Genomic DNA, 27,423 nt, shown 5'->3' with positions numbered 1-27,423 from the left:
TGAAGCCTAAGGACCCTGGTTCGAGGCTTGGTTCCCCAGGTCCCACGTTAGCCAGATGCAGATGCACAAGGGGGCGCACACGTCTGGAGTTTGTTTGCAGAAGCTGGAAGCCCTGGCGCGCTCATTCTCTCTCTCTCCTTCTATCTGTCTTTCTCTCTGTGTCTGTTGCTGTCAAATAAATAAATAAATAATTTAAAAATAATAATATATTTTTTTAAAGAAAGAAAGAATCTGCTAAACCACCTTCCCAGCCCAGGGTTTTAGGTTTTTTGTTTTTAATACTTGTATTTATTTGCCAGGAGAGAGTGGACATGCCATTTTTCAAAATATTTGATTTATTTATTTATTTAAAGAGGCAGATAGAAAGAGAATGGGATCTCTAGCTACTGCAAACTCCAGACACATGCACCACTTTGTGCATCTGGCTTTACATGGGTACTGGAGAATCAAGCCTGGGTCATTAGGCTTTGCAGGCAAGTGTCTTAACCACTGAGCATCTCTCCATCCCTGTTTTGTTTTGAGCAGAGTCATGTTCCTCAGGCTGGTCTTGAACTCCTGCTCCTCCTTTCTTCACCTCCCAAGTGCTAGGACTCTAGGTGTGCACTAACACACCCAGCTCTCTGACGATGTCTTAAGAAACACAGCATCTGCAGTTATTCTTTCCTTTAGATGCAACTAATTTGGTTCTCACAGACCCAGGCAATCAGCCTCAGTTTATATGCTACGCATTCCAAGTGGAGGGGAGCTGAGCTCTCTACCCATATTCCTCACTCAGAGGGTCCTTCCAGCCCTCCCCAAAGAAGGTTCTACCTTCCCCCCTCACCAGCTGCTGCTGACTGCTCCAGTGGAAAGGTGGGAACTCTATTTTGGGGCTTAGTTCAATTATATACCACTGGTTCTGGTTGCCAGCTCTTCACCACTGCCTAGAACAGACAGCATTCTACCTATGCTTGCTTGCTTGCTTTGTTTTCTTTTCTTTGATTTTTTTTTTTTTTTGAGGTAGGGTCTTATTCCAGCTCAGGCTGACCTGGAATTCACTGTGTAGTCTCAGGGTGGCCTCGAACTCACAGCGATCTTTCTACCTCTGCCTCCTGAGTGCTGGGATTAAAGGCATGCGCCACCACGCCTGGCTCATCTGTGCTTTCTTTGAATGATGTTTATGGAATTCACTACTGGTTCTGAGTGCTTCTAATTGCATATCCCATCTACATCCAAGGACTGAATGTCACCAAGTAAGAACTAAAACTCAAGACACAAAGAACCAAAGGATAAAGCCAGTCTGATGCAAACCCTCCCAACAGCAGAGTGTGGATATGTGAAGGACTTCACAGGGCCAAGGCCTGGCATGCAGGCCCATTGCAACCTGGCCAGACAGCTCTTGGCTGCCCCTACCTGCCCTGACCACCTTCCTTATGCAAAACATATAGTACGTCAGCTATTTTGCAATAGACTTAGTAGTGCCAATAAAGACCACTGAAACACTTTGATTTCAGCTGGCTGTGGTAAAATGACAGCCAATCTCCAAAAAGTTACCCCTGTTGTACTGACACTCAGAACACCTAAAGCTGGGCACTTACTGAAGAGTCAGTCCATTAGGTTATCTATCAACTCAGGCATCCTGTATGAGCACTTTCTCCCACACATGATGATTTTCGCTGGTGAAGATTACATAAACTTTAAGAGCAAAGATAATAAACATAGGGCAGGAGAAATGTCTTAGCGGTTAAGGCGCTTGCCTGCAAAGCCAAAGGACCACGGTTTGATTCCCCAGGATCCACGTAAACCAGAGGCACAGGGTGGCACATGCATCTGGAGTTTATTTGCAGTGGCTACAGGCCCTGGCATGCCCATTCTCCTCTCTCTTTTTCTATTCTATCTATATCTCTATCTGCCTCTCTCTCAAATAAATATTAAATAAGAAAGAACTGGACATGGTGAAGCACACCTTTAATCCCAGCACTTGGGAGACAGAGGTAGGAGGATTGCCATGAGTTCAAGGCTACCCTGAGACTACATAGTGAATTCCAGATCAGCCTGGGCTAGGGTGAGACCCTACCTCAAAAAAAAAAAAAAAAAAAAAGATTTAGCTGGGCATGGTGGGGCTCAGGTCTTTAATCCCAGTACTAGGGAGGCAGAGGTAGGTGGATTGCTGTGAGTTCAAGGCCAACCTGAGACTACATAGTGAATTCCAGGTCATCCTGGCCTAGAGAGTGAGAACCTACCTCGAAAAAGCAAATAAATAAGATAAAAAACACAGGAACACAGGATGTTAGCATTGCAAAGAAAGCTGATACTCTGGCTTCAACTCTTGTTGCTGAAGGAATCCTGACTCAGAGATTCCAGGGACTTGCCCAAGGATACACGGCACTTTTGGCCCACAAAGTGCACAAGAGTTGAGCCCTTTGATCAAGGACTTAGTCTGGACGACTACTCAGCTCCGTAAGCCACCCTCCACCCTCTCCACAACCTTTTTTGGCCCTGAATACAAGTGTGTTGGAGGCTCCAGGAAGGTCCTCACCACTAGGGACTCCTTCTGCCACAGGTCTGTGGGGGTGGGGTGGGGAAAGCCAGGTGGAAGTCCTCTTAGACCCCAAATGTGCCACGCCCACCTGGCGGGATGGCCCTGGGCAGGGGCAGCGAGCCGCTCCTGGCCACTCAGAGACTCGCTGGGGGGACTTTCAGCACCATAACCTCTCACAAAACTTGAACACTGAGCCCACACCCGAAGCCCAGCATTGGCAAGTCCACTGACACCCTCCCCCCACACCCCAAAGGGAGCAGCAAACCACAGGACTGTTTCCACCAGAACTACATTTCCCGAAGGCCTCCACACCTAGACTGACAGCAGCATTAACCAATAATATACGAGAACGTCCAGCAGCTTAGTTCCCTCAAGGGACTCATTGGCCTCGGCGGGACCTCCTTGCAGTTCACTCAAAAGTGTTTTCACTGTGGCTGAGGGCAGAGCTGTTTCTCTCTGGTGTACCAGTGAATAAACCATGGCCACAGTTGGAAAACAAGCTCTCTGTCAGTATGGAGCTGAAAGTCCAGGTACGTTTTCTGCCACTTAACGATGTCTAGCTGGCAGCGCTTCTCACCTACAATGACTGGCGCCCCAAACGGGCAGACACTTTCTCTTTTGCAGCACACAGAGCCCTAGTTGGTTCTTTTGTCCTTTTGATGTTTTAGTCATTCAACAGCCAATGATGGAGCATCTACTGTGGGACAGAATACACAACACTCCTTTAAAGGAGTACAGTCCAGTAAGGGTGCATTTTCCAAAATGCTCTTCTGAACAGTATAAATGAACTACTGTGCAGTGTGCTGAGTGCTAAGTGTACGTGTGTTCAAAGTAAATGCTACCTAAGGACAAGGTGAGCCCAGGAGGGAAAAGGTGTGGCTTCAAGGAAAGGGGGCCGAAAGCCACTTCGTTCATTTAACACCTATTTTACGGATGTACTAAGGTTATCTGGGGCTATTTATGTCTGGACAGAGGCCTATGCCTGCAATTTCAGCACTCAGGAAGAGGCTGGGAAATGGAGACTTCAAGGTTAGCCTGGGCTACATAATGATCCTTTGCCTAAGGGGGAAAAAAAAGAGAAATAAAACACCATTTTTTGTTATCTGGGTTTTCCCTGTTTTTGGTGTTGGCAACCAAACCCAGTGCCTCACACATGCTAAGCATATATGCCGCATCACTAGGCTACACTTCCAGCTGCTTTCAGTCCCTGTGTAACAGGGAAGGTGTGACAGGAAAAGCAGCCTGTGGAGTGATAAGGGAAGGACAGGATGACAAGAAAGGTTTTTGAGAGTCTCATTTGCAAGACTGGGCCTTGGAGGATTATTTATTGTCTGCCTGCCTTTCTTTGTCACCTTAGGGTCAGGAGTTAGAAAAGGCTTATGTCAGCCTGCCCACACTACTAGCTGCTAAACATTCCTGGACCAACCCAGGATTCCACAAAATTCCCTCAGGGACCAACAAGATGGGGCAAAGGTGTAGCCCAGGAGAGGGATTGGGGCTTATATCCTCACCACCAGGGCTGCTCTGTTTTGACATGTTTTACACCACCTTGAGCTATGAGGAACCTCTCTCCCAGTGACAGTTCTCTCAGCTGTCTCAGGCCTGTGAGCAGATGGAAAGTTTCTCCACTCAGAGACAGAAGAGTAAGCAGCAGAGAGGGAGCCTGGGGCAGGTGGGCCCTGGAGCCACAGCTTTTGCTCAGATACCAGCAGCATAAGTTTAACTGAATTTACACAGGAGTGGAAAGCCAAAGGGAATTAACTGAAGTCTCCTTCCACCCATGAAATTTTAGTTCCACTTCCTCTATGCTTTGGGCTGTTTCAAGAGGATTAGATAGAGGAAAAACAGCCAAGCGTGGTGGCGCACACCTTTAATCCCAGCGTTTGAGAGGCAGAGGTAGGAGGATCACCATGAGTTCGAGGCCACCCTGAGACTCCATAGTGAATTCCAGGTCAGCCTGAGCTAGAGTGAGACCGTACCTTGAAAAACAAAACAAAACAACAACAACAACAAAAAAAAAAAACACCAACATATTTGATCTGAAAAGAGGTTTGGGGAACAGTTCAGTGAAATCCTTGCTTTCTGAACTCAGGCCCTCATGCTTGCATGGCCAGCACTTTACTGATTGAGCCATCACCCATCTGAAGATGTGTGTGTAGGGGTGGGGGTAAGCTTGTCTAGGTACACAGGTATATGTGAGTGCCCCCTGCCTTCAGAGATCAGAAGTACATACCAAGTGTCTTCCCCAGTTTCTCCTCATCTGTTTTTTGTTTTGTCGAGGTAGGGTCTCACTCTAGCCCCGGCTGACCTGGAAGTCACTGGGTAGTTCCAGGATGGCCTTGAATTTAAGTGATCTTTCTACCCCTGCCTCCTAAGCCCTGGGATTAAAGGTACATATTACTTTTTTTTTTTTTCCAGTCAGGGTCTCCCAGTGAATCTCAACAAACCTAGAGACCTCTGATCTGCTAGCTAGCCAACAGGACCTGGAGCTCCTCCTGCCTCCACCTCCCCAGCACTGGGATTGTAGGGGTGCACTGCCTCTCCTAGCATTTTAGATAGGGTTCAAATTCAGGTCCTCACACTAGAGTGTCATAAGCATTTTGCCTACAGAGTCATCTCCCCACCCTCATGGTCTTATGTTTTTTTGAGACAGAGTAGTATCACACAGCCTAGGTTAACCTTGAACTCTGTATGTAGCTAAACCGGGTGTGGTGGCGCACGCCTTTAATCCCAGCATTTGGGAGGCAGAGGTAGGAGGATCATCATGAGTTCAAGGCCACCCTGGGACTACGTAGTTAATTCCAGATCAGCTTGGACCAGAGTGAGACCCTACCTTGAAAAAAAATAATCTATATGTAGCTAAACTGGCTGTGATGATCCCCCTGCCTCCTCCTCCCAAGGGTTGGGATTATAGATTTACTGAATCTGTTGCTTGAAGGTTCTAGATAGTAAAACTGCAAATTATTTTGAAACAGACCTGAATGTGGGATTCTTTTTAGTGACTTCTTGGCCAAGGAGGTCCCTGATGCTCCCAAAACATTACAGGCCAATGCCAAGTCTCTTGGTTACTCACCAGAAACACATGGTTAAGACCCTATTACTGAAGATGTCACATGCTTATGCTACATGTCATTGAGAAATCAAGTTGGAGCTGAGCTGGAAACCTCCTCCCTGTTGACTAGCTGTCAGAAAGCTGGAAAGAGCTATCCTGCAAGCCTTTAAGGTGCAATAGTGGCATGTCTGTTGGGGGGAACCAACTGCTAATTGGACTAGAGGCCCACTCTATGGAAGGGACTACATGCCTGGTAATGAAAACCTAGTCAAAAGCCTGTGGCTGGGGTGGTCATGAGCTCTAGGGGATTAACAACTGCTGTTGTCTGGCTAAATGCATACATTTGCCCACCAAACGGCCCTCTAATCATTTTTTATGTTTAAACTCGATATAGTAATGCTTTTATTCAGGTGTCCCCCATAAATTTAGGTGTTCTGAATGCTAGGTTCTCAGCTGATGGAAATTCGGGAATTAACGCCTTCTGAAGACAGTGTATTGGTGGGGCAGGTTTATGGGTATTATAGCCAGTTTCCCCTTGCCAGTGTTTGGCACGCTCTCCTACTGCTGTTGTCCACCTGGTCACCTGATGTTGGTGAGGAAGTGATGTCCACCCTCTACTCATACTATCGTTTTCCCCTTCCATCATGGAGCTTCCCCTCGAGCCTGTAGGCCAAAATAAACCTTCCCCCCAACCCTTGCAAGCATGCTTTTGGTTAGGGGAGTTCTGCCAGCAATGTAAACCTGACTGAAATATACATACATGCATATATATATATATATATATATATATATATATATATATATATATTTGTTTGTTAGTTTATTTGTTTTTTGTTTTTCAAGGTAGGGTCTCACTCTAGCCTAGTCTGACCTTGAATTTAATATAGTCTCAGGGTGGCCTCAAACTCATGGCAATTCTCCTGCCTCTGCCTCCCAAGTGCTGGGATTAAAGGCACACACCACCACACCCAGCCAAAGCTGTTTTTAAACATACATTAAAGACAAAATCAGGGGGGAAAAGGACAGATTTGGGGGCTGGAGAGATGGTTCAATGGTTAAAGTGCTTGCTTTCCATTCCCTAGTACCCACATAAAGCCAGATGCACAAGGCATCTGGAGTTCCTTTGCAATGGCTAAAGGCCCTGGTGCACCCATTCTCTCCCTTTCTCTGCTTCTTTCGCTCTCTCAAATAAGTAAATAAATAAAATATTAAAAAAAAAATAGGCCAGACATGGTGGCACAAGCCTTTAATATCAGCACTTGGGAGGCAGAGGTAGGAAGATTGCTGTGAGTTGCATGACAGCAAGGGCTAGAGCAAGACCCTACCTCAAAATAAATAAATAAGTAAAAAAGCAAATGAATGGCAGAGAGACTCCGAATCTGGGCATGATATTCCATACATATAATCCTAGCATTTAGGAGACTGAAGTAGGATGACAGCAAGTTCTAGGCCAGCCTGGACTATCATGCACCGTCATACCTCCAAAAACAAACAGCTAGAAGAATGGTACTCTACTTTATTGGACAATAATCAGCACCCGTCCTCAGAAAAAGACTCCTGAGCAGAAGCCCCACGTGGAGGTGGTAGTGGTTTCACATTTCTCAGACACCTTATCTACTCTCTTCCTAACAAACGCCCTTACCAACTGTCATTCCATTCTCCTGTCTTCATTCATTCAGGTTCAGGGTTTAAGAACAAAGCCCTGGAAGCAACCAAGGTTACTGTGAATCTACAGGTCTAACTCATGATTCAGGCCCAAATCTCTCCAGAGGATTTTTTACTGTTTTTTTTTTTTTCTCCCGAGGCAGGGTCTTGCTCTAGCCCACACTGACATGGAATTCACTATGTTGTCTCAGGCTGGTTGATCCTCCTACTTCAACTGTTGCAGTCTGGTTCACATTGCTGGTAGAAATCACCCAACCCAGAGCAGCTTGTGGGAAAAATAAATTTATTTTGGCTTACAGGCTCAAGGGGAAGCCCCATGATGGCAGGGAAAAATGATGGCATGAGCAGAGGGTAGACATCAGCCCCTGGCCCACATAAGGTGGAAAATAGCAACAGGAGAGTGTGCCAAACACCGGCATGGGGAAACTGATTATAACGCCCATAAGCCCGCCCCCAACAATACACTCCCTCCAGGAGGCATTAATTCCCAAATCTCCATCAGCTGGGAACCTAGCATTCAGAATACCTAAATTTATGGGGGACACCTGAATCCACTACATCAGTCTACTGAGTTCTGGGATTAAAAGCATTTGTCAGTATGCCCGGCTTCTTCAGAGGACTTTGTTAGCCTCAAACTCAGAACTTCTGGGCTGGAGAGGTTGCTTAGTGGTTAAGGCATTTGCCTGAAAAGCCAAAGGACCCCAATTTGATTCCCCAGGACCCATGTAAGCCAGATGCACAGGGAGTGTGTCTGGAGTTCATTTACAGTAGCTGAGGCTCCAGCACACCCATTATCTCTCTGTCCCTCTCTCAAGTAAATAAATAAATAAAAATTTTAAAAAGAGGGAACTTTTTAAAAAAAATCAGAATATCCTTAAAAAGGATGCTGTTAGTATACAACGTATACTGGGAAGCATTCTGAGGCTGCATATATAAAACTGAAAATTATAAGGTGTTGGAGATGTAGCTTATTTGGCAGAGTGCTCACTCATCATGCAAAAGGTCCTTGGTTCAATCCCCAGCACTGTATAAATGGGGTGTGGTATCTGGGGCCTGTAATCCTAGCACTTGGGAGGTAGAGGTAGGGGGATCTGAAGTTTAAGGTCATCTTCAGTGAAATAAAGACAAAAAGAAAAGGAGGGCTGGAGAGATGGCTTAGTGATTAAGGCATTTGCCTGCAAAGCCAAAGGACCCAGGTAAGCCAGATGCACAAGAGGGTGCATGTGTTCATTTGCAGTGGCTAGAGGCCCTGGTGCACCCATTCTCTCTCTCTTTCTGTCTCTCTCTCTCTCAAATAAATAAGTAAAATATCTTAAAAAAAAAAAAAAGAAAAGGAAGTGTGGTGGTTTGATTCAGGGCAGGTGTTCCAAATGGTAGGTTCTCAGTTGATGGAGATTGGGAATTAATGCCTCATGGAGGCAGTGTATTGTTGGGGGCGGGCTTATGGGTGTTATAGCCAGTTTCCCTGAGCCAGTGTTTGGCACACTCTCCTGTTGCTACTGTCCAGCTTATGTTGGCCAGGGGATGGTGTCTACCCTCCTTTGCTCATGCCATCAGGGAGCTTCCCCCCGCCACCACCCCCCGGAGTCTGTAAGCCAAAATAAGCCTCTTTTTCCCACAAGCTGCTCTTGGTTAGGTGATTTCTAACAGCAATGTGAACCTGACTGCAACAGTAAAGTGGTACCGAGGAGTGGGATTGCTGCTAGACACCTGACTGTGTGGCTTTGGCCTTTTGGAGCTAATTTTCAAGAGGAATATGGAAGGAGTTGAAACCTTGGCCTAAGAGACGCCCTGTAGTGCTGTCTTGATGGACTATTCTGGTCACAGTTGAAAGACTGGATGCAGTAAGAACCATGGACTGTGAGGTTTGGCTGATGAGGGTGAGAAAAAGCTTTGCTTGAACTGGGCTAGCAGTTTGTATTAGAAGCTTGCTCATATGCCCATGTCCTGAGAAGTTGTGCAGGGTTGCTTTGTGTAGAAATGAGCTGGTGTGAGCAGAGGGATTGGCACAAAAAGAAAAATCTCTGGGTGAATTAATGCCTGTTCAGTTGCAATTGAGAGATTATAACCTTTGAGATTGGGCCAGCTGACCTGCACTGGGGCAACAGGAAGAATGTAGACTCCTTTTGAAGGGGCCTGAGTGCTCAAGGAGTGTCCTATTCTTTCAAAGTCTGCTTTTATTCCCCCCTGGATTAACAAACTGGTACCCTACCTGGTATTGTGGAGTATAAGAAATGCAGGAAAAAGAAGGTCATTGAGTTTGCAACACAGTCTTGTGTTTTGGAAATGACCATGGGCAATGTGAAGCAGGTTTGCTGGTTGCCTGCGCAGAGACCCCATGGGGCCATGAGGATGAATCGTGGATTGCAGTGGAGACCCAGTGGAGATGCCAGAACCATGAGGGGGCTGCTAAGGAAAGCTGCTGGCCCTGATGAAGTTTTCCAGGACTGTGAGTAGCCTAGCTGGAGGGGTGGAGTTGGAATTCCAGAGACTTGTTGCTGGTTAGAATTAATGGACTTGGAGATTTGTCACTGGCTAGAGTTGTTGGACTTGGAGCTAGAGTTTGATGTTTGCCCTGTTTAAATCATGTATTGCTTGAGTATTTCTTTGCCATGCCCAATGCCATCATTTGCAGTGTGAATGTTTAGTCTGTGCCATAATGGGATTTTTAGGGATGTTTTTGGTATTATGACTAAATTAAAAGACCTTGGACTATGGGGACATATGAACATCACTGGGATTGATTAAAAACTACAGGGATGCTGGGCATGGTGGTGCACACCTTTAATCCTAGCACTTGGGGGGCGGAAGTAGGAGGAGGATCACCATGAGTTTGAGGCCACCCTGAGACTCAATGGTGAATTCCAGGTCAGCCTGGGCTAGGAGCCTACCTTGAAAAACCACACACAAAAAAACAACTATGGGGACTTTTAAAAGTTGGACTGAATGCATTGCATTTTACATCATGGATGTTTATCAGTTTATGGGAACCAGGGGCGAATGTGGTGGTTTGATTCAGGTGTCACCCATAAACTTAGGTGTTCTGATAGGTTCCCAGCTGATGGAGATTTGGGAATTAACACCTCCTGGAGGGAGTGTATTGTTGGGGGCGGGCTTATGGGTGTTACAGCCAGTTTTCCCATGCCAATGTTTGGCATACTCTCCTGTTGCTATTGTCCACCTTATGTGGGCCAGGGGGTGATGTCCATCCTCTGCTCATGTCATTGTTTTCCCCTGCCATCGTGGAGCTTCCCCCTTGAGTCTGTATGCTAAAATAGACCTCTTTTTCTCACAAGCTGCTCTGGGTTGGGTGATTTCTACTAGCAATGTGAACCTGACTGCAATAGTAAATAAAGTTCAGATAGATGATAAATAGGTGAGTGGTAGGTAGATAAGGAGAAAACAAGTGTATAGAGTAATTTAGAAAACAAAAAATATATTTTTTTTCGTTTTTGGTTTTTTGAGGTAGGATCTTGCTCTAGCTCAAGCTAACCTGGAATTTACTCTGTATTCTCAGGGTGGCCTTGAACTCCCATATTCATCTTACCTCAGCCTCCCAAGTACTGGAATTAAAGGTGTGTGCCATCATGTCTGGCTAAGAAATTCTTAACATAGTGTGCAGGGCTGTTTCATTCTTGATAGCAACTACCACACAATGTGAGCAAACACAAAACCACATGAGAACCATTGTAGAAAAGGTGGTAGGAAAAATGTAACAGTCAAAAGAAGGGGAGAAGTGCCTAGAATACTGCTTCCAGACACAAAGTGGCCTTGGTATTCATGACCTCACAGTGATGATGCTACCTACACAAGACTTGCAAAACAGAGGGGGAAAATGATCCCATCATCTGGGATGGAGAGATGGCTTAATGGTTAAAGCACTTGACTGAGAAACCTAAGGACCCAAGTTTAATTCTCTAGTACCCACAACCTGGTGCAATACGTCTGTAGTTCATTTGCAGTGACAAGAAGGCCTGGCGTGCCCATTCTATCTGCCTCTCTCTCAAATAAATCAGTAATATTTTGAAAAGTGATATCAAAACAGAAGAGAGACTAGGACAAAAAGGAACTAGTGGAGGGGGATTCTGGAGGAACAAAAAGGAGGGTGGTGGGAGGAGATTATAATCATGGCACACTGTCGATATGTACGGTATAAAAAGTTTTGAAAAAAGCTACATGAGAACAAGTTAGCTTCCTCAGCAACTGACATTGACCATCAGCAGAGAAAGGCTGGGTGTGGTGGCACACACCTTTAATGCCAGCACTCAAGGAGGCTGGTGAGCTGGGAAATGACATGAGCTCAAAAGCCTTATATCTGGTTTGGTTTTTTGTTTTGTTTTTCAAGGTAGGGTCTCACTGTGGTCCAGGCTGACACTCTGTTTTTGAACTGCACAGGACTTCACTCTAACCAACTAAGATGACAGTGTCCTAGAAATGAGGATGAGCAATGACAAAATTCTGGCAAAAAAACCCAACCAAACAACAACAACAACAAAAAAACCCAAAGACTGTTTAGGAAAAACGTCTCTTTTAAAGGAAGGGACATCATTGTCTGGGGCAGGGTGGCAATCCCCTCTCCAGAGTCAGTCCCCCCACTGCCCCGTGACTCCCACCTCAGGAGAGTTTCTCTTTCGTGTGAGTTCTCTGGTGTGTGATGAAGTTGGAGCTGTTGCTGAAGCCCTTGCCACACTCGGGGCATTTGTAGGGTTTCTCGCCGGTGTGAATTCGCTGGTGTATGATGAGAACGGAATTCCAGCTGAAGCCTTTCCCGCACTCGGGGCACCGGTAGGGCTTGTCTCCCAGGTGGGCTCTCTGGTGCATGACCAGGATGGAGCCCCTGCTGAAGCTCTTGCCGCACATGAGGCACTCGTAGGGCTTCTCGCCCGTGTGGGTCCGCTGGTGCACCACCAGCTGGGAGCGCTGGCTGAAGCACTTGGCGCACTGGGCGCATTTGTAGGGCTTCTCCCCGGTGTGGATCCGCTGGTGCTTGATGAGGTTGGAGCTCCAGCTGAAGCTCTCGCCACACCGCAGGCACTCGTAGGGCTTCTCCCCCGTGTGCATGCCCTGGTGCGCGATCAGGCTGGAGCTCTGGCTGAAGCTCTTCGCGCACACCCCGCACTTGTACGGCTTCTCCGCCAGGTGCGTGCGCCGGTGCGTGGCCAGGTTGGAGCTGCGGCTGAAGCTTTTGCCGCACTCGCCGCACTGATAGGGCTTTTCCCCCGTGTGAGTCCTCCGGTGGGTGATGAGAGCCGAGCTCTGGCTAAACCGCTGCCCGCAGTCGGTGCACTTGTACGGCTTCTCGCCCGTGTGGATCCTCTGGTGCCTGATCAGGTTGGAGTTGTAGCTGAAGCTCTCTCCGCACTCCTTGCACTCGTAGGGCTTCTCCCCGGTGTGGATGCCCTGGTGCGTGTTCAGGCTGGAGCGGTTGCCGAAGCTCTTGCCGCACTCGGGGCAGGAGTAGGGCTTCTCCCCGGTGTGCGTGCGCTGGTGGGCGATGAGGTTGGGGCTGCGGCTGAAGCTCTTGCCGCACTCGGCGCAGCGGAAGGGCTTCTCGCCCGTGTGGATCCGCTGGTGCGTGATGAGGTTCGCGCTGCGGCTGAAGCTCTTCCCGCAGTCCCGGCACTTGTACGGCTTCTCGCCCGTGTGCGTGGTCTGGTGCCGGCTGAAGTTGGAGCCGTCGCTGAAGCTCTTCCCACACTCGTCACATTTGTAGTACTTCTCTCCCGTGTGGGTCCGCTCGTGGGTGACCAGGTGGGACTTGCGGCTGAAAGTTTTCCCACACTGGGGGCACTCGTAGGGCTTCTCGCCCAGGTAGGTGCCCTGAAGGCCTATGAGCTGGCCAGCTTTTCGGCCCTGGGATGACACCTCTCTGTGGTCCCCACCTGGGGCATTTCCCTCCCCAGGTTTCCCTGAGCCACGGTCTCTCTCAAAGTCACTCTCCCTGTCGGACTGTTGACCTTCTTCTGCTCCAGGCACTTTCAAGAACATCTCATGTGATTCCACGTCTTCAAATATATCTTGATTTGAGTTCTCCCCATTTTCACTCTGGATCTCAAAATCTGAAACAATGAAGAAAAACATATAATGTCCACTCAATTCTTCATCATGATGAGAAAAGGAAACCAAAAGGGAAATTAAAAAGAGAGAGAAAGTTTTGAAAATTAAAACTTCTGCTGAAAATAAAAAAGGATAAAAATTCTCAAATTTAAACCGGGCGTGGTGGCGCATGCGTTTAATCCCAGCACTCCAGAGGCAGAGGTAGGAGGATCACCATGAGTTCGAGGCTACCAAGACTACTTAGTGAATGAATTCCAGGTCAGCCTGGGCTACAAGGCCCTACTTTAAAAAACAAAAACCAAAAAAAATCTCAAACTTTCAAAAGCCAGACTAAGGGCTAGGAGTGGAGTCCAATGACTTTAGCATGTTTGAGCTCTGAGTTCAAATCTCAACCAACAAACCAACAACCACCACAACAAAGACTCCACAAGGAAAAGAAGGTTCATTTCCTTCCAACTGGTTTTCAGCAGCTCTAGGCCTCATATCCTATGCAACCCCCCAGGGTTCCAAGTCTTAAAGATGTGAGTTCTGGGGCTGGGAAGATGGCTCAAGGGTTAAAGGTGCTTGTTACAAAGTCTGCTGGTTTGGAGTTCAATTCCCAAGCCACCCATATATAAGCTAGATGCAAAAAGTAGCACAAGCATTTGGCATTCACACACATACACACGCGTGCAGATTAAAAAAAAAAAAAGTAAAGAAAATCTTCTAAAAAATTGGATTTCATGTTTCTGCATGAGGCAATGAAATCAGACAATGATTTTACAAGCCCAAGAAGGGTTAGAGAGATGACTCAGTGGTTAAGGATGCTTGCTTGCAAGGACTAGAGGCTTTTCCCCAATACCCACATAAAGCCAGATGAACAAAGTGGCGCGTATATCTGGGGTTCATCTGCTGTGGCTGGAGGCCCTGGCTTGCTCATTCTCGTTCATCCTCATTCCTGCTCCCTCTCCTCTCTTTTAAATAAACAAGTAAATAAATAGATAAATAATAAAATTCCAAGTAAAGGACAGTGACAGTATACATAATGACCCTCAACAGTCACTATGGTAAGCAGGGCCTGGTGGCACAAGCCTTTAATCATGAACTTAAGAAGTTGAGGTAAAAGCCTGTCGTGGAGATGCATGCCTTTAATCCCAGCACTTGGAAGGCAGAGGTAGGAGGACAGCCATGAGTTTGAGGCTACCCTGAGATTACATAGTGACCCTGCAGTGAGTTCAAGGCCAACTTGGGGCTACAGGGGGAGCTCCACATTCACCTGGGATAGAGTGAGATGCTAGCTCAAAAGAAAAAAACACGGTCACTATGGTGCCTGGAGCTCAGTAGGTGTTCAATTAAATGTGACAAATGGATTAGAGAGCTTTTGAAAAAAAATTGGATATCACAGAAATCTGCCTGTAGCTCCTTGTGATAAAATGTATCTGGTGTTCGTACTTATTGTTTGACAATTACAGAGCACAGACAAAATGAGAGTCCTTGCAACAAAGAGCCTATATGCTTATATATAAAATGACTGAAAACAAGCGAACAGTTAAGAGTCCTTAAACTTGTCTGTAGTGGGAGTGGTAATGCAAAATAACTATTTTCTTTGAAACTGTCAAACTCTCTACAATCCAAAACTTGACAAGTGTCAAGTGATGTGGTGCAAGTCTTTAATCCCAGCATTTAGGAGCCAGAGGTATGAGTTCAAGGCCACCCTGAGACCACATAGTGAATTCCAAGTCAGCCCAGTAAAGCAAGACTCTACCTCGAAAAACCAAAAAAGGAAAAAAAAAAAAAAAAAAAACTTGACAAGCACTTGGATGAAATAAGTATTAGACAAGAGACTAAAATCTACCCTGGGATAAAGCTAGACCAGGAAGCCGCTGAAAACCTGGATTGCACTGTGTTGTGCTGTGCAGAGATGTGTTCACTGAACAAGGTGACTTAATGGCTGACACTGATGTTTACTCAAAGAAGTACATGCCATCAGAAAGTAATGATTGCCAGGAACACTGATGTTGCCAGGAGGTTGTGGATGACATTGTTATGCCATTCAATGTCCTCTTGATGAGCCTAAAGAGGAAGTTTCTTCTTGACCTTAATTCCAAACACGGAGTTTTCTGAGCAACTGATCTGTGCTCAGTGACGCAGTGGTAGCTGCCGTTTTGCTCTGCCTGATTAGAAGCCAAAAGCTTAGAGGAAGAATACTAGATGTTTTAATAGCATGCATTTTGTTTACTTTCAAGCTTATCTTCCCATTGTTTCCTTTTAATTATATTTTCCTTGTGCTCTAATTCTATAAAATAGCTCAAATTCATTTTTAGAATTCTGTGCACACAGACTAATAATTTTATTGGTAAAGATGGTAGTCTATTCCTAAGATCAACATCAGACCTCTTAAGAAAACAAGAAAGACAGGGCTGGAGAGATGGCCCAGCAGTTAAGGTGCTTTCCTGTGATGCTTAAGGACCCAGGTTCCATTTCCCAGAACCCACATAAGCCAGAAGCACAAAGTGGTGCATATGTCTGGAGTTGGTTTGCAGCAGTTAGAGGCATTGGCACACCCATTCTCTCCCTTCCTCTTTCTATCTCTCACAAATAAATAAAAAGAAAACAAGGAAGATATTAGTAAAATGACTACTCAAAATCCTAGGGGCATTTTCTTTTTTTTCCTTTTCTCTTCTTTCTTTCTTTTTTGGTAGGGTCTCACTCTAGCTCAGGGCTGACCTGGAATTCACTATGTAGTCTCAGGGTGGCCTCGAACTTACAGCAATCTTCCTACCTCTGCCTCTCAAGGGCTGGGATTAAAGTTGCGTGCCACCATGCCCCAGCTCTTAGGGATATTTTCATTATAAAGACTAATAAATGGGGGCTGGGGCTGGGATATAGCTCAGTTGTAAAGAGCATTGCCTTGTATTCATAAAGCTATGTGCTCAATCCCCAGACCACAAAAAAGGGCTAATAAATGGTTACTGAAGGTGAGATACTCAATTCAGTAATTGTTAGCTTATATGTGCAATTTTCCACCCATTATCATGTCTCAGGCAGGATCTGGGTTCAATCTATGCCATCAGTCCACACAAGATCATATTTAGTGGCTTTGGCACAGCTTGGTGCTATGGTGGTGTTTAGCATACACAAGACCCTAATTTCAAGCTCTAGCACACAAAAGAAGGGAAGAAAGGAGTCAGGTGTGGACACACCTTTAATACCAGCATTCAGGAGGCAGAGGTAGGAGGATTAGTAAATTTGAGGCTAGCCTGGGACTACAGAGTGAGTTCTAGATCAGTTTGGGCTACAGTGAGACTCTACCTTGAAAAAAAAAAAAAAGAGAGAGAAGGAAGGAGAAAGGAAAAGGAAAGAAAAAGAAAGGTCAGAGAGGGAGAGAAAGAAAAATCATATTTTAGAGCTGGGCATGGTGGTGCACACCTTTAATCCCAGCACTTGGAGGCAGAGGTTGGAGGATCACCATGAGTTTGAGGCAACTTTGAGACTACACAGTGAATTCCAGGTCAGCCTGGACCAGAGTGAGACCCTACCTCAAAAAAACAAACAAACAAAAAAAGACTTGAGCTTGTAACTTGGGCCTCCAGCAGGCCAGCTGGAGGAGGTAATGCTGGAGAGTGGATCTTGGTATGGTCAGAGCTGTTTGAGCTTGCTGGTGCTGGTGTTTGCTTGTTACAGTTGTTTCACTTTGCTTGGGTGGATGGAAGTATATAGCTTCTTCCACCACTGATGGTGTTCCCCTGGACTCTGTAAGCCTAAAATAAACCCCTTTCCTCCCATAAGCTGTGTCTGGTTGGATGTTTGTCCCAGCAAGGAGGAGCTGACTGCAACATGGGATGAGACTGAAAGTTCTAGTTAGCTTCCAGGTAATGGTAATGCTGTGTAGCTGACTTGCTATGCTTCCCTTCTTCAGCAGACAAAAGCTGCAATCCTAGGTTGGTCTAAAGCAATGACTTTTGAGTTTTCCCACCCTTGACATTCTCCAGGACTTCAGTGCACAGCACATTCCTATAGCTGATTACAGGCCCTGTGTATTTCCTGCCCTGCTATGGACTTCCTTTTTCTCTCCTGCAACAGGAAGTGTTTCAGGATATGGGTGAAGGAAGCTAATGTCCATGTGGTAATAAACCTAAATTTGAAACAACAACAATTTCCTGCAGAGTAGTACTCTCACTTTTTTTTTTTTTTTCAAGCTTTTTGAAGGCTGGGTCTCACTCTAGCCCAAGCTTATCTGGATCCTGCTCTGTAGTCTCAGGCAGGCCTTGAGCTCACAGCAATTCCCCTACCTCTGCCTCCCAAGTGCTGGGATTAAAGTCGAGCTCCACCACACTCATCTTAAATAATTTTTTTTTCTCCTGTTTTTGGTGCTGAGGACCAAACCCAGGGCCTTGAGGTTGCTAGGCAGCTAGGCAAGCACTCATCCACTGAGCCAAATCACCAATCCCGCTTAAATAACTTTTTTTTTCCAGGTAGGGTTTCACTTTAGCTCAGGCTGACCTGGAATTCACTATGTAGTCTCAGGGTGACCTAGAATTCATTTATCCTCATACCTCTGCCTCCTGAGTGCTGGGAGTAAAGGCATGTGCCACCACGCCCATCTTTAAATAAATTTTTAATGTAACAGTTATAACTTGTATTTTAGTTGTCAGTATCCTACTGTATTTAATTTATAAACTTTAGGGTTTTTTTAGAGAGAGAGCTGGTACACTATAGGTCCTCGGCCACTGAAATTGAACTCCAGATGCTTGCACCACCTAGTGGGCATGTGTGACTTTGTGCTTGCCTCACCTTGGTGCATCTGGCTTATGTAGGATCTGGAGAGTTGAACATGGGTTCTTAGGCTTTGCAGGCAAGCACCTTAACCACTAAGCCATCTCTCCAGCCTACCTCCAAAAAAAAAAAAAAAAAAGAGGATCACTGGGCTACAGGTATGGCTCCGTTGCTAGAATGCTTGTCTAACAAGCGTGAAGACCTGGGCTCAATCCCTAGCACCACATAAAACTGGATGTGGTGGCACACACCTGTAATCCCAGCACTGGTGAGATGGAGGCAGAAGTGTCAGAAGTTCAAGGATATCCTCAGTTAAACAGCGAGCTTGAGACTAGTCTGGGAAAAACTGAGACCCTATCTCGTGTGTGTGTGTGTGTGTGTGTGTGTGTGTGTACACGTGCACACACGCACCACCACGCCTAGCTTTTACAAGGGTAATGGAGAACTCATGGCTGCACGGCAAGTACTTCACTGGCTGAGTCATATTCCCAGCCCCAGAACAATTTCTTTTAATTTAATTAAGTTAATTTTTTTGTTTTTGTTTTTTTGAGGGAGGGTCTCACTCTAGCACAGGCTGACCTGGAACTGGAATTCACTAGGTAGCCTCAGGGTAGCCTTGAACTCATGGAAATCCTTCTACCTCTGCTTTCCAAGTGCTTAGAGTAAAGGCATGCACCATGACACCCAGCCTTAATTTTATTTTTATTTATGTATTTATCTATGTATTTATTTGAGAGAGAAAATAAGAACACACACACACACACGTGTGAACCAGGGCCTCCAGCCACTGCATATGAACTCCAGGTGCATGTACTCCCTGGTGCATCTGGCTTACATGGGTCCTGGGGAATTGAACCTGGACCCTTTGGCTTTGCAGACATGCATGTTAACTATTAAGCCATCTCTCTGGCCCCCAATTTTTTTTTCATTTATTTATTAGAGAAAGTGACATAAAGAAGTAGATAGAAAGAGAGAGAAAGAGGTAGAGAATGGGCATACCAGGGCATGTATCCACTTCAAACGAACTCCAGACACATGAACCACCTTGTGCATTTACATGGGTACTGGAGAATCAAATCAGAGTTCTTAGGCTTTGCAGGCAAATGCCTTAACCACTGAGCCATCTCTACAACCCCAGGACAAGTATTTTAAATTCAGGATTGTCCTCAAAAATCTAGGTTTTCATTCCCAAAGCATTCACAATGGGGGGGGGTAGGGGGAATGGAGAAACAACCGCTGAAGTGTTTTGGTTTTTACATCAGTGAGTTAGAACTGGTTACAGATGTAGCTAACACTGCATAAGTGGCCTTTCAACAAGCCTGTGGTGGACTGAAAGTACAGCTACCAAACATGAATGATGTGGTCAATGTCATCCAAACCTCAAGGCCAAGCCACTGAAGAGCTGGTCTCACAAGGAACAGGGATGGCCTTTTGAGGCTGGATCACCTATACTCACCCAATTTCAATTTCCACTGAGGAACATTCACCGCAACCAGGCCAGCTCCTCCGCTCCAAAGGCTTTGGGACAAATGTTCTCCCCCACCAGTACAGATTCTCCATAGCCCAAACGTCCATTTAAGTAAATGGGGTCCATCTCACATACTAGGACTGGAGTTAGCTTAGAACAAGAGTGAAAGAGCCAGCCAGCAAGTTCGTATTCAGACCAGGAGGGGCGATCTCCTGAGTTTTTGTAACGTGAGAAGTGAAACTAGCATACCTCTTGACTCAAAACTGGGCTGCCTTAAACTCTGTATTGACATACATGACGTACTCATTGGATAGGCTGAATATAAGCAAAGGAGTAATGTGCAGCTTGGAGAATGAAAAAACCCTGAAGTGGCACACTCTCCTGTTGCTATTGTCCATCTGATGTTGACCAGGGGGTGACGTCCACCCTCTGCTCATGTCATCATTTCTCTTTGCCTTCATGGAGCTCCCCCTCAAGTCTGTAAGCCAAAATAAACTCTTCCCCCTCCACCCCCCACCAAAAGCTGCTATTGGTTGGGTGATATCTGCCAGCAAAGTGAACCTGACTGCAACAGTAAGTGGTACCAAGAGTAGGGTTGCTGCTAGACACCTGACTGTGTAGCTTTGGCCTTTTGGAGCTAATTTTCAAGAGGAATGTGGAAGGATTTGAAACCTTGTCCTAAGAGACACCTTGCAGTGCTGTAAGTACAGCTTGATGGACTATTCTGGTCAGAGTTGAAAGACCTGAATGCAATAAGAACTATGGACTGTGAGATTTGGCTTATGAAGGTGAGAAAGAGCTTTACCTGGACTGAGCTACAGTTTGTAAAATAAGCTTGTTGTCCTGAGAAATTGTGCAGGGTTGGATTGCGTAGAAATAGACTGGTGTGAGCAGAGGGATATGGCACAGAAATGAAATCTTTGAGCTGAAACTTCTGCCCGTTCAGCTGCAATTATATGAGAGATTACAACCTTTGAGATTGGGCCAGCTGACCTGCACTGGGGCAACAGGAAGAATGCAGTCTTTTGAAGGGGCCTGAATGCTGAAGGAGTGTCCTGTTCTTCAAAGTCTGCTTTATTCCCCCTGGATTAACAAATTGGCACCCTACCTGCTATTATGGAGTATAAGAAATGCAGGAGAGAGAATGTCATTGAATTTGAAACATGGTCCTGTGTTTTGGAAATGGCCATGGGCAGTGTGAAGCAGGTTTGCTGGATGCCTGCATGGAGACCTGATGGAGCCATGAGGATGGACCATGAGTTACAGTAGAGACCCAGGAGAGATGCCGGGACCATGAGATGGCTGCTAAGGAGAGCTGCCAGCCTGATGAAGTTTTCCAGGACTCTGAGTAGCCTAGCTGGAGGGGAAGAATTGGAACTCCAGAGACTTGTTGCTCCAGAAACTTGTCAGACTTGGAGACTTGTCACTGGCTGGAGTTCCATTGCACTTGGAGATACGGAGTTTGATGTTTGCTCTGTTTAAATCTTATATTGTTTGAATATTTCTTTTCTATGCTCAATGCCATGTTTTACAGTATGAGTGCTTCTTCTGTGCCATTATGTTTTTTTTGGGGGGGGGATTTTTTGGTATTATAGTTCAGTTTAAAAAAAAAAACAAAAACCTAAGCCGGGCATGGTGGTACATGCCTTTAATCCCGGCATTTGGAAGGCAGAGGTAGGATGAGCGCCATGAGTTTGAAGTCACCCTGAGATTACATAGTGAATTCCAGGTCAATCTGAACTAGAGTGAGACCCTACCTCAAAAAACCAAACCAAACCAAACCAAACAAAAAAAACCCTGAAAACAAAGAGTGAATGCTTTTTTTTTTTTTTTGAGTCTAAACTGCCTGACTTGCCTACTGCCTGAATATTTCTCTAGGTCTACAGTGCTTACTCTCCCTTTGCAGGTTTGGAAGTATCCCTGACGTGTGTGTATGGAAGCTAGAAGAAAATCTAAGGCTTTCTCAAGTGCTGTCCATCTTTTTAGAGACAGGGTCTCACCAGGTAGGCTAGACTGGCTGGCCAGTGAGCCAAGCCCTAGGATCCACGTGTCTCTGCCCACCTCAGTGCTAGAATACAACCATTCTCGTCACCTAGTCTGGCACTGTTTTTTTTTTTTTTCATCTTTTACATGGGTTCTGGGGAACAAACTCAGGTCCTCATGCTTGCAAGCAAGTATTTTACCAACTCAGCTCCCTCCCCAGACCTAGCTGCATAACCTTAAAGTGAGTTATCTAAGTTCTCTGAGAACAGTAAGAATCCACTTACCTCACATTAATGTGAGTTATACATATTAGATGCTTAAGCACATTGCCTGCCCTGCAGAAAGAACTCAACAATGCCAGCTATTTTTACTAGCAGTTCTTTCTCACAAATGTCTGATCTCATATTCACCCACTGTGGTCTCTACCTTGAAATGAACCCCCTCACTGCATGCCGGATGACCAGGTCACTTCCTGGCTACTCTCCTGCTTCCAGCCTCGCCCCATGCTAATCAAACCTACATCCTGTTGCCAAGCACAGCTTCCTCCCATGCCTCATGGCCCTTAGTTCAAGAACCTTCCAGGCCCAGTAGCATTTAGCTCAAGCCTCCATCCACCCTTCCCCTAAACTCCTATCACTTCCTAAAAACAATCTTTCCATTCCAGCACGAAAACGACCATATCTCATGGGTCCTGAAACTGTCCTAGGGCACAGGTATATCATAATCAATATTTGGTAATTAAGTGAGTACAATTTACCACTGAAAGTCACATCGAAATAGAGTTGTTAAATTGCCAGTATCCTCCAATTAACAGAAGACAAGTACAATAACCTTTGTAATAGCTGTTTGAATTTTTTTTTCTTCAGATAGGGTCTCCCTAAGTAGACCAGGCTTGAAATCCTCCTCTCTCTATCTCCTGAGTACTGGATAACAGGTATACTTATCCATGCCCAGCCAATAATTACTCTCTCTTTTTTTTGTGGGGGAGGGGGTTGGAGGTAGTAGGGTCTCACTCTAGCTGAGGCTGACCTGGAATTCACTATGTAGTCTCAGGGTGGCCTTGAACTCACAGCGATCCTCCTACCTCTGCCTCCCAAGTGCTGGGATTAAAGGTGTGCGCCACCACGCCTGGCCTCAATAATTACTCTTCTAAGAGTCTAAGATGACTTCCTATCACAGAAAGTCCCTAGGTGTTAAGTGATTTACTTTTATTTTATTTACTTTACATTTATTGTGGTTTCACAAAAATAACCAGCTTGAAAAAATTGATTTCTTTTAATAACTGTTACACAAACAACTGAAGGTGACAAGGGACATATTACATAGGTCATAGGTTGCTTTTCCCATAGCCTTTAACATTTGTTAAAAAAAATTGTTTTGGGCTGGAGAGATGGCTTAGCAATTAAGTGCTTGCCTGTGAAGCCTAAGGACCCCAGTTTGAGGCTCAATTCCCCAGGACCCACCTAAGCCAGATGCACAAGGGGGCACACGCATCTGGAGTTTGTTTGCAGTGGCTGGAGACCCTGGCACGCTCATTCTCTCTCTCTCTGTCTCTTTCTCTCTGTATGTCTGTCGCTCTCAAATAAATAAATAAAAATAAACAAAATTTTCTTTTTAATTGTTTTGGCCGGGCATGGTGGTACACGCCTTTAATCCCAGCACTTAGGAGGCAGAGGTAAGCGGATAGACAAGACTTCAAGGGCACCCTGAAACTACATAGTGAATTCCAGGTCAGCCTGGGATACAGCAAGACCCTACCTTGAAAAACAACAACAACAAAAATTTTTAGGGCTGGAGAGATGGCTTAGTGGTTAAGGCACTTGCCTGCAAAGCCAAAGGATACAGGTTTGATTCCCCAGGACTCACATTAGCCAGAAGCACAAGGTTGCACATGCCACATGCATTTGGAGTTCGTTTCCTAAAGGCATGCACCACCATGTCCTTCTAAAACAATTAAAAAAATATTTTTTCAAAGCCGGGTGTGGTGGCACATGTCTTTAATCCCAGCACTCAGGAGGCAGAGTTAGGAGGATCGCCATGAGTTCGAGGCCAGCCTGAGACTACATAGTGAATTCCAGGTCGGCCTGGGCAACTGCCATCACCTCTCCATCTACTCCTCCTCCACAAACACTACCCTTCTCCACCTGGGGCGGGGGTTGCTCCCACCCTCTCCTTATGTGGATCTATGTCTTACCACTGTTTTGAAGGGTCTGGGTCAAGTCTTCTACCAGGGCCACAGCCTCCTCACTGCTTTCAGGCCGATGCTCTTGCAGCCAGGCCTGAATTTCCTTTGGCAGAACTGTTAGCATCTGTTCCTGAGTGTGCACCTCTGGCCGCAGCCAGCGCCGGCAGAGTTCCCGAAGGCGGCCAAGAGCACCTTCTGCTCCCCCAGCTGTGCCCTCCTCCTGTGGCCTGCCCTTTCCAGCTCTCTGGGAAAAGGGCTCAGATTCAGGGCCGTCCTCCTGCAGCACGGCTTCTTGCACCCAGGAGTCATCCTCTAGGATCATAGTGGTGTCCTCTGTCTGTTCATCTTCTTGAGGTACCTGGACTAAAGGGTTGAGGGGAGCAGTCACTGTCGGAACCTCCATAGCCATTGCCCACCTTCTTGGGCAATCACTCAGGCTTCAAGTCTTACACCGCAGTCTTCTCCAGGCAGGCACCTCTTTCCACAAACCTCAGTAAGAAACTCTGCTGAAAAACAAGACAGAGACCCAGAATCGCTAAGTAGACTGTCCTAAAACCATCTAAGTCACAGCAGCCTAGAGCAGGCCACCAAATGATCTTTACATCCGCAAACCAAGAGAGGCTTCCGGTCCCTCATAAAGGAAGGATGTCTTATTCCTAAAAATATTATCTCCCTTTGCAAATCTCTCTCTCTCTCTCTCTCTCTCTCACACACACACACACACATACACACACACACACACACACACACACACACACACACACACACAATGGGGGGGTAGAGAGAGAGAAAGAAATGCAACACTTATTTTCAAAAGACAAAAGGAGTATTGGGAATGCAAAAATGCCATGTTCTTGGGGGGGGGGTAAGGGTAGGACTAAAGTATCCTGACCTGAGTCAGCTCAGACTTGATGCAGAGCAAGTGACCTTGACTTGACACACAACTTAAGTCATTCAACCTCAGTGACCACCTAGTAAACAGAGACAATAACACTCTTTCTTCTTAGTCTTTCAGGGCCATCTAAAGATTTCACAATGAATCAGATGTTCAAGTGAACTTCAGAAGGTATTACTGCCAGATTTTTTTCTTTTTGAGTTTTCATGGTAGAGTCTCACTCTAGCTCAGGCTGACCTGGAATCCACTATGTAGTCTCAGTGGCCTTGAACTCAAGGTGATCCTCCTACCTCTGTCTCCCAAGTGCTGGGATTAAAGGTGTGTGCCACCATACCCAGCCATACTGCCAGATTTTAAAGTGCAATCAAGCCTCTTATATAAATGGCACAATATGTACTTTAAATCACTCTAGACTATATATACCTAAGTATAAATACTAAGTATAAATACTATGTAAATAATTGCTACTCTGTATTGTTTAGAAAATGATAAGGAAAAAGTCTGTACTTTTTTTTGGCTTTTTGAGATATGGTCTCACTCTAGCCCAGGCTGACCTGGAATTCACTATGTAGTCTCAGGGTGGCCTTGAACTTAAGGTGATCCTCCTACCTCTGCCTCCTGAGTGCTGGGACTAAAGGGGTGCACCACCACGCCTGGCCTGTTCTATATCCTAATTTGCCAGCTGCTGCAAAAAAAAAAAAAAAATAGCATGCACATGGAATTTAAGATTTGAGAACTTTTGTGGTGCTGAAGCTAGACTGGGCCTCAAACAGGGCAATCACTATATTATAGTAACAAAGATTATTAATCACTACTGATTTCAGGTAATATTCCTGATATGAAAAAATGTATAAAAACAAAACCAGGGCTAGAGAGATGGCTCAGCAGTTAAGGCACTTGCCTGTGAAGCCGAAGGACCCTGGTTCAACTTCCCCAGTACCCACATAAACCAGATGCACAAAGTGGCACATGCATCTGGAGTTCATTTGCAGTGGTTAGAGGCCTTGGCACATTCTCTATTTCTCAAGTAAATAAAAACATTTAAAAAAACCAAGCAAGGCAGAAACACCATAGACAGTAAGATCCCAATTCCCCTTTGCTGTTTTGTTCATTGAGACAAAGTCTCTTGTAGCTCAGGCTGGCCTTAACTCTGATGTAGCCATGGATAACTACTGATCCTCCTACCTCTCCACCTTGTGAGACTGGGATTACAGGCATGGGTCATGTCCCACCCCATTTCCCAATTCTCTTTAAAAATTAACACATATAGCTGGGCATGATGGCGTGCCTCTAATCCTAGCACTTGGGAGGCAGAGGTAGGAGGATCGATGTGAGTTCGAGGCCACCCTGAGACTACATAGTTAATTCCAGGTCAGCTTGGACCAGGGTGAGACCCTACCTCGAAAAACCAAAATAAAATAAAATAAATGAACATACATGGGGAGGAGACCTGAATAGCAATTTTACAAAATATTTGAAGCAATGGAATTAAAAAATGATTTAAACATAAAAGTTATGAAGATAAAAAAATTATTTATTTGAGAAAGGGAGGGAGAGGAAGAAGAGGCAGGTAGAGAGAATAGGCATACCAGGGCCTCCAGCCGCAGCAAATGAACTCCAGATGCATGTACCACCTCGTGCATCTGGCTTATGTGGGTTCTGGGGAATCAAACCTGGGTCCATTAGGCTTTGCAGACAAGCACTTTAACTGCTAAGTTATCTCTCTCTCCAGCTCTGCTCCCGGAAAATTTATTTTTATTTATTTGACAGATACAGAGAGAGAGAGAGACAAAGAGACAGAGACAGAGACAGGGAGGGAGAGAGAATGGGTGCGCAGGGGCCTCCAGCTACTGCAAACGAACTCCAGATGCATGCTCCCTCTTGCGCACCTGGCTTACGTGTGTCCTGGAGAATGGAACCTGGGTCCTTTGGCTTGGCAGGCAAGCGCCTTAACCGCTAAGCCATCTCTCCAGCCCCCGAAGATTTATGTTTTTAAAAACTCTTAATACATCGAAGATTCAGATAATACCTTCCTCAACGGAAAAACAGGAAAAGTAAAAATAGAGCAACAATCAAAAAAAAGCCGAGTGGAAAATCAAAGCTCTCAATGTGAATTTACCAGCGATCAGATGAAACACGAATAAATATATCAGAATTTCATCCTGGTAAGTCTGGGAAAACTGAGCCTAGACAGCTCATTCGCGAAACCGGACAAGACACGCCCCCTCGGAACCTCAGTTTCCCCATCTGTACAATGAGGAGGCTCCCCGGGGATGTCGTCGATTGTACCTTTGCAGTATAAAACCTGCGCTCCAAGGTAGGATGTGCAAGTTCTGGCGGGAGGAGAGTCGCGGCGGCTCCCAGGAGCCCGGCCGCGGCGGACAGCGCCCCCGACGCCCCTCCCCCAGGAGGGCTTGCCCGCCGCTGGCTCCAGGCCCGTTACTCGCCAGGCTCGGGCTGCCGGCGGCGGCGCGCGAGGCTCCCGGCCTGCCTCTTCCGGGCTCACCTCTCCCGTCACCAGGTCCTACGCCTGCGGCCGCTCCGCAAGCCCAAGCGCACGGGGTGTCGGCCCCGCCAGCCCCGCCGGATTCACCTCCGCTCAAGCCCGAGGGGCACCGAGAACAATGGACGGGAGATGTCCGCCCGCTACCACACTCATTGGCTACCGAGGAGAACCCTTGGTAACTCTGCTCCACTATTGGTGGAGATAACGCCCAGCTGGGCGGAGGGAGGGAGGTTGCGCCCGAGGCATTGTGGGAAATGTAGTCCACTCAGAGACAACCGCATTCCGGTCTAACAAGTGTGTGTGGGGGCGGTGGTGACGGCGGGGGTGGTTGATAGC

General features: G+C 46.1%; 1 protein-coding gene across 5 annotated transcripts; it reads right to left on the bottom strand.

The window, feature by feature from the left end:
- Positions 1-11,749: 11,749 nt before the first annotated feature.
- Zscan2 (zinc finger and SCAN domain containing 2) lies at positions 11,750-27,211 on the bottom strand. 5 transcript variants are annotated; one of them, XM_045145661.1, is made up of 4 exons: positions 27,088-27,160; positions 26,471-26,610; positions 23,696-24,189; positions 11,750-13,297 (listed from the first exon to the last, which is right to left on the bottom strand). In XM_045145661.1, exons 3-4 carry the CDS (start codon positions 24,093-24,095, stop codon positions 11,853-11,855), a joined length of 1,845 nt encoding a protein of 614 aa, XP_045001596.1. In that variant the 5' UTR covers positions 24,096-24,189; positions 26,471-26,610; positions 27,088-27,160; the 3' UTR covers positions 11,750-11,852. The 5 variants fall into 5 exon arrangements, with proteins under 5 accessions (XP_045001596.1, XP_045001597.1, XP_012804152.2 ...); XM_045145662.1 differs by lacking the exon at positions 26,471-26,610 and having other exon boundaries at positions 23,696-24,192; positions 27,088-27,211; XM_012948698.2 differs by lacking the exon at positions 26,471-26,610 and having other exon boundaries at positions 27,088-27,205.
- Between the last annotated feature and the right edge of the window lie 212 nt (positions 27,212-27,423).

The sequence above is a fragment of the Jaculus jaculus genome, chromosome 3 (assembly GCF_020740685.1).
Source record: "Jaculus jaculus isolate mJacJac1 chromosome 3, mJacJac1.mat.Y.cur, whole genome shotgun sequence".
NCBI lineage: Eukaryota > Metazoa > Chordata > Mammalia > Rodentia > Dipodidae > Jaculus > Jaculus jaculus.
Note: the sequence above shows the minus strand (reverse complement) of the source record. Positions and strands in the feature narration are given on the sequence as shown.